We start from the raw sequence: 15,439 nt of genomic DNA, 5'->3' as shown, positions 1-15,439 counted from the left end.
CAAAACTATCAAGGTCATGAAAAATGAGGGACTGAGAAACTGTCAGAGCAGAGGAGGCTAAGGAGACATGACAACTAAATGCAATGTGGCATCCTAGATTGGATTCTGAAATAGGGAAAGGACATTAATGGAAAAACTGGTGAAATCTGAATAAAATGTGGAATTTAGTTAGTAGTTAAAAAAAAGGCCCAGAAATAAACCATCACATATGTGGTCATAGAGCTCATATAATTTTTGACAAGGATGTCAAGACCGTTCAATGGGGAAAGGACAGTCTCTTCAACAAATGGTATTAGGAAAACTGGATATCCACAAGCAAAAGAAGGAAGTTGGGCCCTTACCTTACATCATAACAAAAATTAACTCAAAATGGATTGACCTAAACATAAGAGCTAAAGCTGTAAAACTCTAAGAAAATGGGAAAAGCTACATGATGTTGGATTTGGCAATGATTTCTTAAATATGACACTAAAAGCACAGACAACGAAAGAAAAAATAGATTAAATTGGACTTCATCAAAATTAAAAATTTCTATGCATCGAAGGACACAGAGTGAAAAGGCAACCTATGGAATGGGAGAAAATATTTGCAAGTCATATATCCGATAAGGAGTTAATACTTAGAATAAAGAACTACAGCTCAACAACCAGAAAAACAACCCAACTTAAAAATGGGCAAAGACTTTGAATAGACATTTCTCTAAAGATGACTTACTAATGACCAGTAAGACATGAAAAGATGTTCCGTATCACTAATCATTAGGGAAATGCAAATCAAAACTACAACAGATACCGCTTCACACCCATTAGGATGGCCACTATCAAAAACCCAGAAAATAACAAGTGTTGGTGTGGATGTGGAGTAATTGGAACCCTCATGCACCGTTGGTGGGATTGTAAAATGGTGCAGCTGCTATGGAAAAGAGTATGGCAGTTCCCCTAAAAATTAAAAATAGAATTACCATATAATCCAGCAATTCCACGTCTAGATATATACCCTAAATAATTGAAGAGAGTCTCAAAGAGAGATTTGTACACCCATGTTCACAGCAGCCAATAGGTGGAAGCAACCCAAATGTACATTGATGGGTGAATGGATAAACAAAATGTATATATACATACAATGGAATACTATGCAGCCTTAAAAAGGAAGGCAATCCTATCACATGCTACAACATGGATGAACCTTGAGGACATTATGCTGAGTGAAATAAACCAGTCACAAAAAGACAAATACTGTATGATTCTACTTATTTGAGGTATCTAAAATAGTCAAATTCAGAGACAGAAAGTAAAATGACAGTTGCCGAGAGTTGAGGTGAGAGGGAATGGGGAGTTGCTTATTGGTGTAGAGTTTCAGTTTTGAAAGATGAGTCCTGGAGATTCACAATAATGTGAATGTCCTTAACACTACTGAACTGTACACTTAAAAATGGTTAAAATGGTAAATTTTATGTCTTTCACCACATTTAAAAATAGGGTTTTTTTTTTTTTTTCATAAAGGTGAGGGAAGACCTTGAGAACAGAGGTTACCTCTGCGTGGGGGCAGTGGAACTGGATTGGAGAGGAGCATACAGGTAGCTCCAGCGGTGTTGCTAAAGTTCTAGTTCTGAGGTTGGGTCATTGGCTCACCCAACTTTGCATAAGTCATATACTATTTCAAAACACCCTGTACATGTAAGAGAAGATCGAGTTCTTTTCATTAGCATGACTCCTACAAAAGATCATGATGGCTAGAGATGCCTCCGTCTCATGTAGACCTTGATGTTCATTCTTAGATACCTTAAACTGGTTATACTATTCTTAAAGATCCCAATTTAAGTGTCTATCTTTTCATGTAAAACTGATGGTCTCTGATTTTGAGTGAAAGTTCATGTTCTTCCTACGGTCTACATAGTTCATTCATTCAACAAATACTTATTGAGTGCCTGTTATGTGTTGAGGACTATTCTAGGTGTTAAAGCTACAGCAACCAACGAAAGACAAGCATTCTTACTCTCTTTGCTTCCGTCTTTCCAAAGAGAAGAATCCTAATTCTTCTCAGCCTATCATCTCTCCCATTCTTTCTGAGTTATGCTTATTTTCTTCAAACCTCTCAAATTCCGGTCGTTCTTGAGGAGTGAAAAGCGGTAGCAGGGTCTTCCCGTCTTTCTCAGGTTTTGATGGATGGCTCAGAGGCCATCTGCCTAGATCCTCTGTGGTTTACAGGGATCCCCTGCTATCTGAAAGTTCGCTTTACGCCACTTCTTTTATGAAAGGCCTACTTTAGTACCCGTTTTCACTAACTGAAAGAAATTCTTTTTTCTTTTTAAAGATTGGCACCTGAGGTAACAACTGTTGCCAATCTTTTTTTTTTCCTGCTATTTCTCCCCAGATGCCCCCAGTACATAGTTGCATATTTCAGTTGTGGGTCCTTCTAGTTGTGGCACATGGGATGCCACCTCAGCACGGCCTGAGGAGCGGTGCCATATCTGCGCCCAGGATCCCAAACAGGGGAACCCTGGGCCGCCCAAGAGGAGCATGTGAACTCAACCACTCAGCCACGGGACCGCCCGGGAAAGAAATTCTAAGGGGATTTTTGGTTTTGTGAAAATAGAAGCAGCACCCGACGTGAGGTGTGAGTGGCGCCACCAAGCTCCTTCCCTGGGAACTACACTCAGTGTCTCAGCATCAAGCCGCCATAGCTTTGAGCTGTGCCTGTGGGCATGTGCTTTACCTTGAGTTATTTTGGTAGGTTATTTTTGGGGTCTGAGAATGCTCAAAAGATTTTCCATCTAAATCAATGGTAATTGTTTCTTCGTTTTGGGCCATTTCGGCTCATGAAGGTTTTCATGGCGAGCAGGGAGACCTGTGCTTGGGACTCTGGACTGGGGTATTCTGCTTTTTCAGTGAAGGGGGCCCATTGATTAAGACACAATGGGAGAACGTGAGGATGGAAGGACACAAATAGTAGAAATACTCCTCTGAAAAAATACATTATTGTGAAAGAGAAGCAGCATTTAGATATGTTGGCGATACTCGTAGCTGCAGTGACCTCAGCTAGGAGCCCCTTTTCCCCTGCGTGCTTGAAGGACCGTCAGTGATCAACTAGAATTGATCCCCAAAGCAGAACTCCAAATGGGGGCTTCAAAGCTTCCTCGGGAGCCCCTAATGTAGTCTACCCTTCTGTACAAACCTAAATTCCAAGAGGTATATTGTTTGTGTTTCTTTGCTTGTCAAGTTTCTATTTTTAAATAGGCAAAATGTTCAGGGGAGCTTTTTCAAAATCATTTAATTTTTTTCTAATATAAAAATACATGATCATTTAAAAAAATTCAAACAATATTTATAGACTGAGAAGAAAATGAAACATCGAGTAGAGATACCCACTGTTAGTATTTTGACACCTTTCCTTTTCAAGGCACACATGTTTGAATGGACAGATGGACCAAAACTGCCCAGTATGAAGGTGTTCTGGAACCCCTTTGTTTTACTTAGCTATATAGCCTAGGCATCAGTAGGTCTAGTGAGCTATACATCATCATTTTTGATGACCACATAGCATTCCTTGGTACAGACATATTCTCATTTGTTTTACCAAGAGCCTCTTTCTTGAGGGTGTAAACATAGGAAGGCAGATCCTTGGTACAGGTATCTGTTCACTTGCCTGCTTCTTTCTTTAAGCCATCTTTTTAACAATGGAATTGCTGCTGAATCTCACTTTCTCATATTTACCTCCAGAGCCTTCTTTTTCAGTCCTTTTTTTTTTTTTTAACAGTGAGAGCCAAGTGGACAAAGGCTTAATGTCATTTCATTTATTAATTCCAAAGTATGTTTTTTAGCAGAGCATGCACTGAGTATGTGCAATCATTTGAGAAGGAAAATAAAAAGATACACATCTACAAAAGCATCCTCAGAAAAGGAGTCTCTGCTGCTTTTAAAGTGAAAGTAGATTATTTGAATTAAAAAAATAATTTTTTTAAAGATTTTATTTTTCATTTTTCTCCCCAAAGCCCCCTGGTACATAGTTGTGTATTTTTAGTTGTGGGTCCTTCTAGTTGTGGTATGTGGGATGCTGCTTCAGCATGGCTTGATGAGCAGTGCCATGTCTGCACCCAGGATCTGAACCAGCGAGACCCGGGGCCACCGAAGCGGAGCACACGAACTTAATCACTTGGCCACAGGGCTAGCCAAAAAAAAAAAGAATTTTATAATTAAAAAAAATTAAGACTGTAGGGGCTGGCCTGGTGGTGCAGTGGTTAAGTTCTCACCTTCTGCTTTGGCTGCCCAGAGTTTGCTGGGTCAGATCCGGGGTGTGGACCTACACACCACTTGTCAAGCCATGCTGTGGTAGGCGTCCCACATATAAAGTAGAGGAAGATGGGCACAGACGTTAGCTCAGGGCCAGTCTTTCTCAGCAAAAAAGAGGAGAATTGGCAGCAGATGTTAGCTCAGGGCTAATCTTCCTCCAAAAAAAAAAAATTAAGACTGTAAATATTAACAAAGTGAAAGTGAAGTTGAGACATGACTCTGTTGCTGGGGAAACCAGCAAGGCAAAGTCTTCACTGTTCAGTAGCTGCCTGCCTCCCCTGGGGCTGGAACAAGTACGAGGCATAGAAACATTGCAGTTGTCCTGGTGAGTTGGTATCTTCTATTTGAAAGAATGATTGAATCCCTTTAGAGAAATATTTGGGCTAGTTTATACACAATTAAAATATTCACACAAATCACTAAGTCAAAGTATGGTGTTCATAAGAAAAATGTTTTCAACAGCATGTGGTAGCATATCCATTTTTATTTCAACAGAAAGCATTCCCATTCCATCTTAGAAAAATGCCCATGAATTTTGTAATTAGCAAACACTCATTCATCAGAAGTTTTTCATTTATCTAGTCTTAAAATTTTTCAGAATTCTGTCATCATCCTTTTGTGGATTCTATAAGTTAATTCAGCTAGACGTCTTGGTGTCCTCTAAAGGCTTTTCTTAAATATTTCTTCTCTACATCTAGTCTTAGCTTGATCCTGCCACTTTTGAATATCATTGGTTTTGTCATCTTTTCTCCTTAATTCTTGTCAGTCTGTGGTACTTTTCACTCTACTTTAAAATTTATAACGCATTCTTACAAATGTGCTCATGTCACTTTTTGTATACATGCACATGTCTATGACACTTACATTTTTTGTTGATTTTTTTTAAAGAAAGAGAGACCTATTAATTTCACCTCTTCCTAAACTTTGAAAAGAAACAAACCAAAACTCTGCCCTTCACCTTCAGTGTTTGCAAGATCAGAGTTCCTGTCAGTTAAGGCATCCTTTCTTCGTAACTGTAGAGGAGAAACTATCAGAGAAGAAATAAGCGAATAGTTAAAAGGAAACCATTTTTATCAAATACATCTGTCACATGAACTGCTGATTAGTTAAAAAACTGGTTGAGACAGTTCTCCTTGCAAGTGCTTTGAATTTTGATATCTGTTTTTACAGCAAAGGCAGCTCATTCATCAGGCAGCTTTAGCTAGACGGTTTTCCATGTTCTTCTTGCCTGGATAGGGTAGGGGTGGCGACAGGTGAGCTGCAAGAGAAAGGAGTGTGACTAAGGGAAACAGACGCCTGTCTCTCCGAGGGCTGAGCTCTGGGAAGGGGGAAGGGATCAGAGCATGGGCCAGGGCCCCTCCTGGTGGATTCAGGCATGCGCCCTCAACTCCTTTGGAGGAACAAGGGTTCTCAGGAGCTCCAAAGCTTCTGCCCCGTGAAAAAGCTGGCCCTGAAGCACCGGGCTCTTGAAAGGAGACTTTGCCCCACCTCTGCAGGCTGCCCTCCCTTCTGTACACCAAGCCCACCAACGGCAATTCCTTCAAAGCAAGGGATTTTCAGGATAATTAACCCTTTGATAGTGTGAAAAGGAATTTTCAGAGTGAACTGAGTCAAGGGTTAGTGGTGGTGAAACCCCCTCCAGCTTTCTGGGAAAGCGATAGAAGAGGCTGTGCCATCTCCACCTTCCCCAGCTCATCTGGAAACATCTACCCTGGAAAAGTCTGTTTTCCACCCTTCGGGCTGGGACAGGTCTGTGAGGAGGGGCCTTCTATCCAGAGCTTTTCCAGAAAGCCCTTTGCTATACTCATCCTCACTCCAGCTGCTCACACTGCTCCCGAGAAAACTTAATTCTCTCTCACCTGCCGTTTTCACCTCTCCCTTTGCTGTGTTCCGGGATGTAGGTTTCATCTGGGACCTAGCAAGGGGTGGAAAGGCCCAATTGCAAGGCGATTGTTACTATTGTCAGCTCTCCTTTGCTGGGCCATCTGTAGCTGCCCTCCAGTCATCCTAGTCACTGCTCTCAGCTCCCATGACTCCCATGCGCCCCCAACCTAACTTTCCCTGCAAATGCTAACTGGAGGCGGATTTTCAGATGGAGAAAGCAGGGACGAGAGCGTCACTAGGAATCCGGGGTGTAATCAGGAACCAGGAACCTGATTCTGATGGCTCTGACTGAGCTGCTTTCTCCAGGGTAGGAGAGCTTGCACCTGAAACATACTCATTCTAAAACGCAACCCCAGTCTTCTCCCGGCTTCTAGCTGTGCCCTCCTTCTCTGGGGAAGGCTGTGGAACATCTACTTCTGACCTGCTCTCAGGGGGAGAACTGAGGATTGGAAGCCAGAGACTTACCAGGGAGAGGGTGGAGCTGGGGGCTTGGCTGCGGCAGAAACGTTTGAGTAAAGCCTCTTGCACCTGCAGGAGGGGTAAACGGCAGTTATGCCAGCAAAGTCCTGGCCTTGGCACTGCAAGTCTGGCGGGGGTTAGGCGGGAGGACTCACCTTCTTGTCCACGAGGCAGCCAAACAATAAGATGAAGACGCCCTGAAAAGAGGGACATGGGGATATGTGAGTCATGGAGGAGGGAACCCAACCAAAGTCAACTCATTTCCTCTCCTCTTCCTGCAACCTCTGTCCTCTTGTCTAATTCCCAACCTGGGGCTCTCATCCCAGGTTTTCTGTACATTAGCACTATTTGGCACATAGGATCCACTTGAGGTGCTTTCTTACTGTTATGGTTACAGAGGGGATGAATTTCAAAGGATTGGGTACTGACAATTCTCTGACTTTGCTGTCAAAACCAGATATTATTTTACAGATAAGAAAACCAGCGCTCAGGGGCCAGCCCTTTGGCCAAGTGGTTAAGTTCCTGTGCTCCGCTTCTGCAACCCGAGGTTCACCGCTTCAGATCTGGGGCGTGAACCTAGCACCACTCATCAGGCCATGCTGAGGTGGCGTCTCACATGCCACAACTAGAAGGACCCACAACTGAAAATACACAACTATGTACTGAGGGCTTTGGGGAGAAGAAGGAAAAATAAAATCTTTAAAAAAAAAGAAGAACTAGAATGACCTACAACTAGGATATACAACTATGTACTAGGGCTTTGGGGAAAAAAGAAAGAAAAAAAAAAAAAAAAAAAAAAGAAAGAAAACCAAAGCTCGGGGAGGTTTGTCCAAAGCTGTCTAGTTAGTCAGCAGAGGAACTGGGATTCAACCTAAGCCCTCTAACATTCCCGACACTATGTTTCTTCTGCTCCGCCGTGATGCCTCCTTGAGAAGGGACTGGCAGTGACTTAGACCATCTAAAACGGCAAAAAGCACAACCACCACCTCCTCACCTACCTGGAAGGTGTTGAGAACCGTGAAGATGTAGTGAGGGACTATGGAGACTTCCTCTAACAGAGTGGCCAGGCCCAGCCCCCAGGTCAGGCCGAAGATGGGTGTGAGAATGAGCAGGGCTTTGATCACCCCCCGAAGAGCTTGGCGCTTCTCCACCTGGGGCCCCTCTGACAGCGAAGGTCTCAGCAACTTCAGCACAGCCATGGCTAGCACCAACCCGTTCACGCCCACAATGGTCAGCACTGGCCCCACGAAGGTGTAGAGCCCCACTCCCTTCCTGTCCAACCAGCATTCTTCCTCCCCCAGGTATTGCCCTTGCGGTAGGTAGAGGCCCAAGGCAATAACTGCCAACCCCATTGGGCACAGGTATCCGAGGACCACCATCAGGGAGAGTACTCGGTGCTTGGACAGCTGATGGAAGACAAAGAGCAGCTGGTGGGCCAACATCAGGGACTGAGCCAGCATCCAGAAAAAGGTGGCCAGGTAGAGGAAATGAGAGAGGAAGGCAGTGGCCAGGCAGAGCGGGCTGCGGGGCCCTGGAGGAAGCAAGGCGGCTCCTAAGAAGCACGTGTCTGCGGCCAGCAGGCAGAGCACCGTGTTGAGCAAGGCTGCGTGGCGTAAGTAGGCCACTCTGTTCCGTACCACGACTCTCCACACCAGCCTGTACACGCCCAGGCACACAAGCAGTGCCAGAATGGAGGCTCCCAAGCCCACCTGACCCAGCAGGTCCAGGGTGGGGTTTTTTGGAACCCTGTGTCGGGACATGAGGATGGAGAAGGCAGTGAGGTGCTGGCAGATGCACTGAGTGGTGGGGCTGGCACTGGCTTCCTGTACCTGGCACCCTTCATCCGACCAGCCCCCTTTGCCCTGGAAGAGATTATGGTCCCAGAAGACACAGTGAGAGGTGCCATCTATGTCCCCAAAGTTCATGATGACCTCTCCCTGGTTGAAGGCCTGGCCACCTGCCGTGATGGAGATGACAAGGATCAGACCAGGAGTGGCATAGAGAGAGCCCCCCAGGCCTTGTCCATAATTCGAGGGCAGAAGGTGGTCCAGTTTTTGCAGCACCAAGCTGGTGATACTGATGTTGGTTCTATTATGGCCCAGTGGGGCCAGTGAGTGCCCAAGGATCTGTGCCTGCAGTCGGGACTGAGTGGAGAAGGAGACACTGTAGTCAGAAGGAAATGTGGGTCTGAGGAGCTCAGTTTGCATCTGCACGCTGGGCAAGCTGAAGGAGAAGGGGTGATCCTCCTGGCACAGGCTGCGTGCCAGGGTCTCCACAGCCAGCAGAAGATCTGAGCCCATTGAGGGCTGCTGGGCCTGGGCCAGGGTCCACAGAGAACTGTTGTCCATGTCTAGGACCTTGTCTGTGGTATTCAGGAAAGACTGCAACACACAACAGAGAGGTGAGCCCTAGCTCCTAGGGCCCAAGGCACTGAGCCAGAGCACTGGGAACTGTAGACCCCAAATCCCACCCTTTCAAGTCTAGTGCAAGACCCAAGGTTGGGAGAAAGGAGGAGAAGAAGACAGGCCCATGAAGGAAGACTTTCTAGATGAGAAGAATGGGAAGCTATACAAGTATGTGGTCTCCTGATGCACATCCAGCCCCAACCCTTCTTCCCTGTCCCTTCCTTGGGGCCACCCAGGAAGTTGATTCATTGACCCCTACACATCTATAAAGCTAGGAATGGTGCCCAGTGGTAGAGGGCACAATTTTCTGAAGTAGAGTGCCACATCCATGGCTGTGCACTCACATGCAATATATATTCCCAGACATGAAGAGTGTATAATGTGATTGTCATTTCGGCTGCAACGTAAGGGTCACCAACTGATGCTTATACTGAGAACGGGTTTAGGTGAGTCCAGCAAAGCCAAGTATGTTTGAGTATCTCCATGTAGGTATCTTGTGTGCATGTGGGAGGATTCACGTCATATTGTCATGTCTGTGAGTGCATGAATGCCTCTGAACTCAAGTTTTCACACCCCTTCCTGCCTTCCCTTGACCTCCCATGTGTTCCTGGCATCGGGCCTTCTCCACTTCACTCCATGGCCTTGGAGACTGGTACCCAAGAGGAGAGATGGACCCAGGGAGCAGACACTGGAACTCCAGAAACATCTGCCATCTGACAGCCCATGGTGATGTCAGAGGGACAGAAGTGCCGAGAGGGGAAGAGCTTCCAGCACCAGCAGCCCAGCTGGCTTCTGCTGTGGCTCAGAGATCTCACCTCCAGGGCACTTCGGTTAAGATGTATTCTGGCTTCTGCCACCACCTTGGCCAGGGATCTCATGGTGCCCAGCACTGCCAATAAGTCAGCGGGTGAGCTCAGCACCACCACCTGCTCTGGCAGCTGTGCCAGGATCTCTGGGACCTCCTCAGTAGGCCGGCCCTGGCCTACCTGCAGCCACTGAGACAGACAAGATAGCAGGAGGGGGTGATGGGCGAGTCCTCGTGAGGGAGGGGCCACCTCCTCCCCTTGTCTAGCTCCTTCCTCCCCATACCCACACCCCATCCCAGGGGAGCAGGAAGCAGAGAGGGGAGTGAGACATGTGGAAGGAAATGACACCAACCTTAGTCGGATGGACATTTGATGCTATTAAGGTTTGAAAATAGCACACTCCCCATCATGAGAGTGCTGACCATTCTAAGGCCCCCATACTACTTCCTGGCTCTGCTAGGGCTCCAGTTCAGAGAAGCTGAATAACATTTGGGCTGGGCCTCAGGGAGGAAGAATTCTAATTCCTGACTGAGGAAGGGGTAGGTCATGCAGGGTGAGGCACGTGGGCGGCAGGGCCAGAAAATTTACCCAGGCTTTATGAAGCAAGGCCTGGAGCCTTGGGTCTATACAGCTGCTGTGGATGGGTCCCCAGACCCCGTCAGGCCCACACGGCCTCTTCACCATGTCTGTCTTGTTCACGGGACACGGGGCCTGTGCCACATGGCCAGCCTTGGTGACATTCCAGGCAACAAGTGAGAAATCCTCAGGGCAGGTGGTATTTCCACCTGAAGAATGATATCAGGGAAGGCTCAGCAACCACGATCTAGCCTGGGCCTTTCCTTGGGCAGAAACTTGTGCAGGTTCTGGAGCCTGGCCCTGTTGCCCAGCACAGAGAAATGTCGAGGAGGAGCTCCCAGAGCAAGCAGGTGAGAGGGCGGCCAGCTGCATCCCAAGCCCCACGTACCCTGGATGATGGTGCCAGAGATGAGACCCCTGTGAGGAGTCACTCCTGGGCTCCACAGGTCACAAGCGTACACAGTGTCAGCGGCAGGGCGGTGCTGGCACTGGGATCCTGATGTGTTGAGCAAGGAGACCGAGGGTGAGAAGAGAGAAGGGAACAGCCACTGGGCCAGGAATAGACCTAGAACGCAGTGGACCCAGGGGTGCCATTTCAGTCTTTCTAGCAATTTCAGAGCAGATGACGCAATGGGGAAGAGCTGAGTGGTATGGGGGCATCAAACTACTGAAGGCGGGGCTTAGACTTGGGTGGAGGGCACCCTAGGGGTGTCTAATTAGCTCCGGGACTTGAAGCCACATTTTCCTCATTTGTAAACTGGGGCCAATCATTGAGTGAACCTTACAGAGTGTATTGTGTGAGTTCAAGGAGATTGTATAGATGAGAGAATTTTGCAAAAGTTATCTGCACACATGTAGTTATTGCTGTATCAATAGAATTGGGGTAAAAACAGTTTTGGACTTGGACCCTGAACTCCCAGGTCAAATTGCAGCCTCTGCTTCCTGTGAGCTGGAGAGTTAGTGGCCTGGAGACCAGCTGCCCCCTCTCCCCTGACCCCTGGCAGCCAGCGCCTTTCCATACCTTCGCTGCCCTCTCTGGGGCTCCAGGAAGCCGTGTAGGCTGCGCGTGTGCTGGGGATGCAGCAGCTCAGCTGGAAGCCAGGGGAGGTGGCACAGGCAATGGAGAGCTGGTCTGGAAGCTGAGCCATGTCTGTGGCCTGCAGGGACACCCTGGCAACCTGGTACAGCTCCCACCTGAGTCCCTGGGCCTCAAAGCAGCGCATGTACTCACCTGCAGACACACACTTGCTGCACCTCCCGGCTCCGCTGGCCCCCACCTCTGCCACAGGATCTCTGCTGCTTCCCAAGCCACAGCCTAGTCCACATTTTGGTCCAGACTCTGCTTAATCCCAGCAAGAGAGATCCCCACCCCTAAATGGATTTCTAGAAGGAAGAAGAGATCCAGAGAAGAGGCTTCTGACCCTTTTTTATTAGCCGTAGCCACGAATTCTAAGGTGAACCCTTCTCCCTCCAGGAGATACCCCTCCTGCTCCACCGCCTGCCATTTCAACATCTTGAAGAAAAATACACATCTGTTCTCAGTCAAAATGGACACCATATTTTCAGCATTCTCCCATTATAATTTCTCACATCAGTGGGTCTCTTAGCCTTTGTTTCCCCAGAATGAATAAATGGAAAGATGAAAAGGGAAAAGAAGAGAAGAGAAGAAGGAAGAAGAAGAGAGGGAGGAGCAAGAAGTGGAGATGAGGAGAGAAAAAAGACAGGAAGAAGGGAAGGCGAGGAGAGAGAAGAAGAGAGAGGCCAGGCTGGCTACCTGCCCATTTGTGGGAGATGTTGAAGATGCTGAGCACAGCCTGGCCCTGGCTAGAGGTCAGGGACACATGCATCCCTGGCTGCAGGGGGTAGGGTCTGGGGGTCCTTGGGCGCCACAGGAACCAGTTCAGGTTGGTGGTCTCGTGGCTCATAAGGAGAATCAGGTTTGGCTTGTTGCCAGGCATCCGGGAGCTCAGGCTCCGAGTCCGGGGGACTGCAGGGCGGCAGGAGACAGGAGACAGGAACAGGAACTCATGGCCCTTGAGGCTCCTGAGCTCTCACTCCTTCCCCATCTTCTAAAGTCCCTTCCTCCTCACCCCCTCCCCACCTAGCATTTTTTGTTTTGTTTTGTCCCTGGATGAATGTGGCTTCTAGCCTGGAAGACTCCATCTGTCATTGGGAACCAAGCAGGGAAACTTTTTGGCCTATGACTTCCCCTCCCCCATGGAGGGAACTTTCTGTCCTTGGCTATATGTCTCTGGAGCCCTGTTGTTCATTAATCTCCCTACTCAGGTCCCCAGCTCAGAGCCCATGATCTGCTATGATGGCTGGCCTTTTCTCCCACCCAGAGGACCCACTAGTCTTGGGCCAGCCGGCAGAAATACAGGGATCAGAGAGGAAAAAACCACAGAGAGTGTTTCTTTCACTTGGGGCCATTGGTTTCCAAGTTCTCAAATCTCCTTACCAGGTGGCAGTAACTGGCAGTACCCGGCTTCAGTAGGGCTGAAGACAAGACAGCCACAAGGTTGGTGGTTGTGGGCGGTTTGGCAAGGATGGTGATGGGAGTAGACACTCGTGTTCCACTGGTACCCAGAGAGGCAAGCACAATAGGTACACCCATCGTGGTTGACATTACAGTCTGTGACAGAGGGAAGAGAAATGAGAAGTGGGCAGGCTGTCTGAGAAAGCCAGGTAGGCAGGATAGACAACTGCCTGGTGCCTGAGAGGCTCTAGGCTGGGTATCTGGAACAATCCCAAAGTCACAGGCCCCTCCTTCACACCCACCCATAAGAAACTGCCTCCTTAGCCAGGGTTCAAAGCAGCGGAGGCTGTGCGGGGCATCAGGAGTCGGGATGGACAAGTCCTGGCCCACCCTGGTCTGCCCCTTGGGCCCTCTGTTTAGAAGACGGGGACATGGAGCAGGAAGGGAGGGGTCTGTCTGGTGGGGAGGTGAGGAAGGAGCCAGGCCATGCAGACCCTCCAGGAACTAGGGAGGGGCTCAGAGCATCTCGGGGGAGCTGGCTGCAGGAGGCCTGGGAAGCCCATGTGCCCTCCGCTCCGAGCCCCCTTCCCACACAAGTGGTGTAAGAGCCACTGAGACGCAAGGATCAGTAGAATTTCCCCTACCTGTTGTTAGGCTAAGGCCCAGGAGGGATCTTGGGGAAGAGGCAGGCGAGGCAGTGGGGAAAGTCTGGGTCCTGGAGAGTGCTGCTGGCCACGTCTCATTTGAAAAGTCCAGCTGTACATAGACCGAGACCAGGACTGATTCTACAGGAGCAGAGGGGACAGCTGGAGAGGAGAGGCAGCGAGGCCATGGGCCGGTCCCCTTTTGCCTCCCACACCTAGCTGGTCACTGCCAGGAACCTGGAGCAGAATGCCCCGTCCCCCACAGCCTACCCAGGCACAGACAGGGCTCAGGAAGGTAATAACTCTCCTAGCTGTGGAGCATTCAGACACACTGCTTCATGTCACCCTCCCAACAACCCTGTTTTATAGATGAGGCTCTCAAAGACGAATGATCTTCTCAAGGCCTCACAGCTCCAGAACTGGTGCATGGACCTGCCTGACCAGAGCCAGATCCAGTCCTCTCTCTTTACTGCTCCCACCTCGCTGTGGTCTCTCCCAGTCTTTTCTTTCTGCCCCTCCCTCCTCCTCCTGTCCATCTACTCACCACCTGCTTCACTCTCTTGGTCCAGTTGCTGCCCAGACACCCCTCCTGCCTGACTCTGTCCCTGGAACAGAGCGCAGAGGAGAGACCTCTGAGGAGAGGCTGACCCTGGCTTTCCCCCAGGGACGCCCTCTTCCTCAAGCAGCTCAGGCCCAGTCTGGCTAACCCGGACTGACTCATTCTCTTTGAAGTTCCTCTTTTTACCTGGAGTTAAGGGGGCACATCATGAGGGGAAAGCAGGCTTCCGGCAGGAGGTGCCAGGGGTGCAAGCCAGGGCTGCAAATCCCACCTGAACCCAGAACCAGGCACACCCTGGAAAGTCAACATGCTTTGCTTAATTCCTTCCTGAATTTACCTGTCCCTGGGCCTCTAGGGTAATTGAAATGGCTGGGCCTGGAGCTCCAGCAGGGAGAGCTGGGCAGAGCTGGGTGGGGAACAGAGGCTTGGGGACTGTATTCCCTCAATAGGACTTGCCACGAGGGTGAGCAGAAGGCAGCATCTTCCCTTAGTCTCTGGTTCCTGTAAATTATTTCCTCACCAACTCCTTCCTCTCTCAAAATTGCATGTGTGTGTGGATATCTGTCTAAAAACAGATATTGATATTGATAAGGATATTGATAGAGATAGAGCTATTCACTTAGGAGAAAAGAGAGATCAGAAAGTACTAATCTAGACTCAGCTGCCTTTCCTCAGAATCTCTCCTGTCCTCAAGACCAATGGTTCCCAAATCTGGAAAGTTTTTCTTCTCATTTTTAAACTGCAAGCTTGATCAGAAGAGCCATTATCCAAAGTGCAGAAGGTATCATTGGAGCTCACAGGGACTCAAATAAACAAAGCCATCCCCACACCCTGGAAAATAAGACTGAATTCTCAGAAATCCTGTAACACTAGTCTCCTTCCTTTGTACATTACCTCCTCTCCCGCCAGCCCTTTCCCCTCCTCCTGTCCTTTCATCCCACATCTTGCTGCCCCTCACACCCAGAGGCCCTGACCACCAGCTCTGCAGACCGTCCCTGGGTCCTCACCGCAGGCTTAACTCACAGGTTGAGATGCTCTGGTGCCTGGTGATCCCACCAAGGGGAGAGTCACGGCCAGGAGTAGCACGGGGGCAGCCAAACCGACCATGGCCAGCGAAGCAGTCCTCAGGAGTCCTCCTGCTGTGGCATGATGCAAATTCCCTCAGAGAGGAGCTGGTAGGGCCGTGCCCACGTGCACAGATGGGATGGGAGGGCGGGGTGGGAGGGAGCCAGGGCCGAATTTAGAGGAAGTGCTGCAGCCCGTGACCAATGGGCATCCTGCCCCAGTGAGGCCTCCTGCCCCAATGAGAGGAGTCTGCCCAGGGTCCCCCTGGGGTCCAGA

At 48.9% G+C, this 15,439-nt stretch overlaps 1 protein-coding gene across 1 annotated transcript; it reads right to left on the bottom strand.

Moving 5' to 3' along the window:
• Positions 1–4,788: 4,788 nt before the first annotated feature.
• Positions 4,789–15,205, bottom strand: ADGRF3 (adhesion G protein-coupled receptor F3). The gene is made up of 14 exons (XM_046662352.1): positions 15,122–15,205; positions 14,084–14,144; positions 13,540–13,680; positions 12,878–13,051; positions 12,194–12,406; positions 11,441–11,650; positions 10,808–10,915; positions 10,432–10,628; positions 9,853–10,032; positions 7,631–9,013; positions 6,788–6,829; positions 6,639–6,701; positions 6,149–6,204; positions 4,789–5,547 (listed from the first exon to the last, which is right to left on the bottom strand). The coding sequence occupies exons 1-14, from the start codon at positions 15,203–15,205 to the stop codon at positions 5,487–5,489; spliced, it is 2,973 nt and encodes a 990-aa protein (XP_046518308.1). The 3' UTR covers positions 4,789–5,486.
• Between the last annotated feature and the right edge of the window lie 234 nt (positions 15,206–15,439).

This window comes from Equus quagga, chromosome 5, assembly GCF_021613505.1.
Source record: "Equus quagga isolate Etosha38 chromosome 5, UCLA_HA_Equagga_1.0, whole genome shotgun sequence".
In the NCBI taxonomy this organism is placed as follows: domain Eukaryota; kingdom Metazoa; phylum Chordata; class Mammalia; order Perissodactyla; family Equidae; genus Equus; species Equus quagga.
This window is presented reverse-complemented; position numbering and strand designations above follow the sequence as displayed.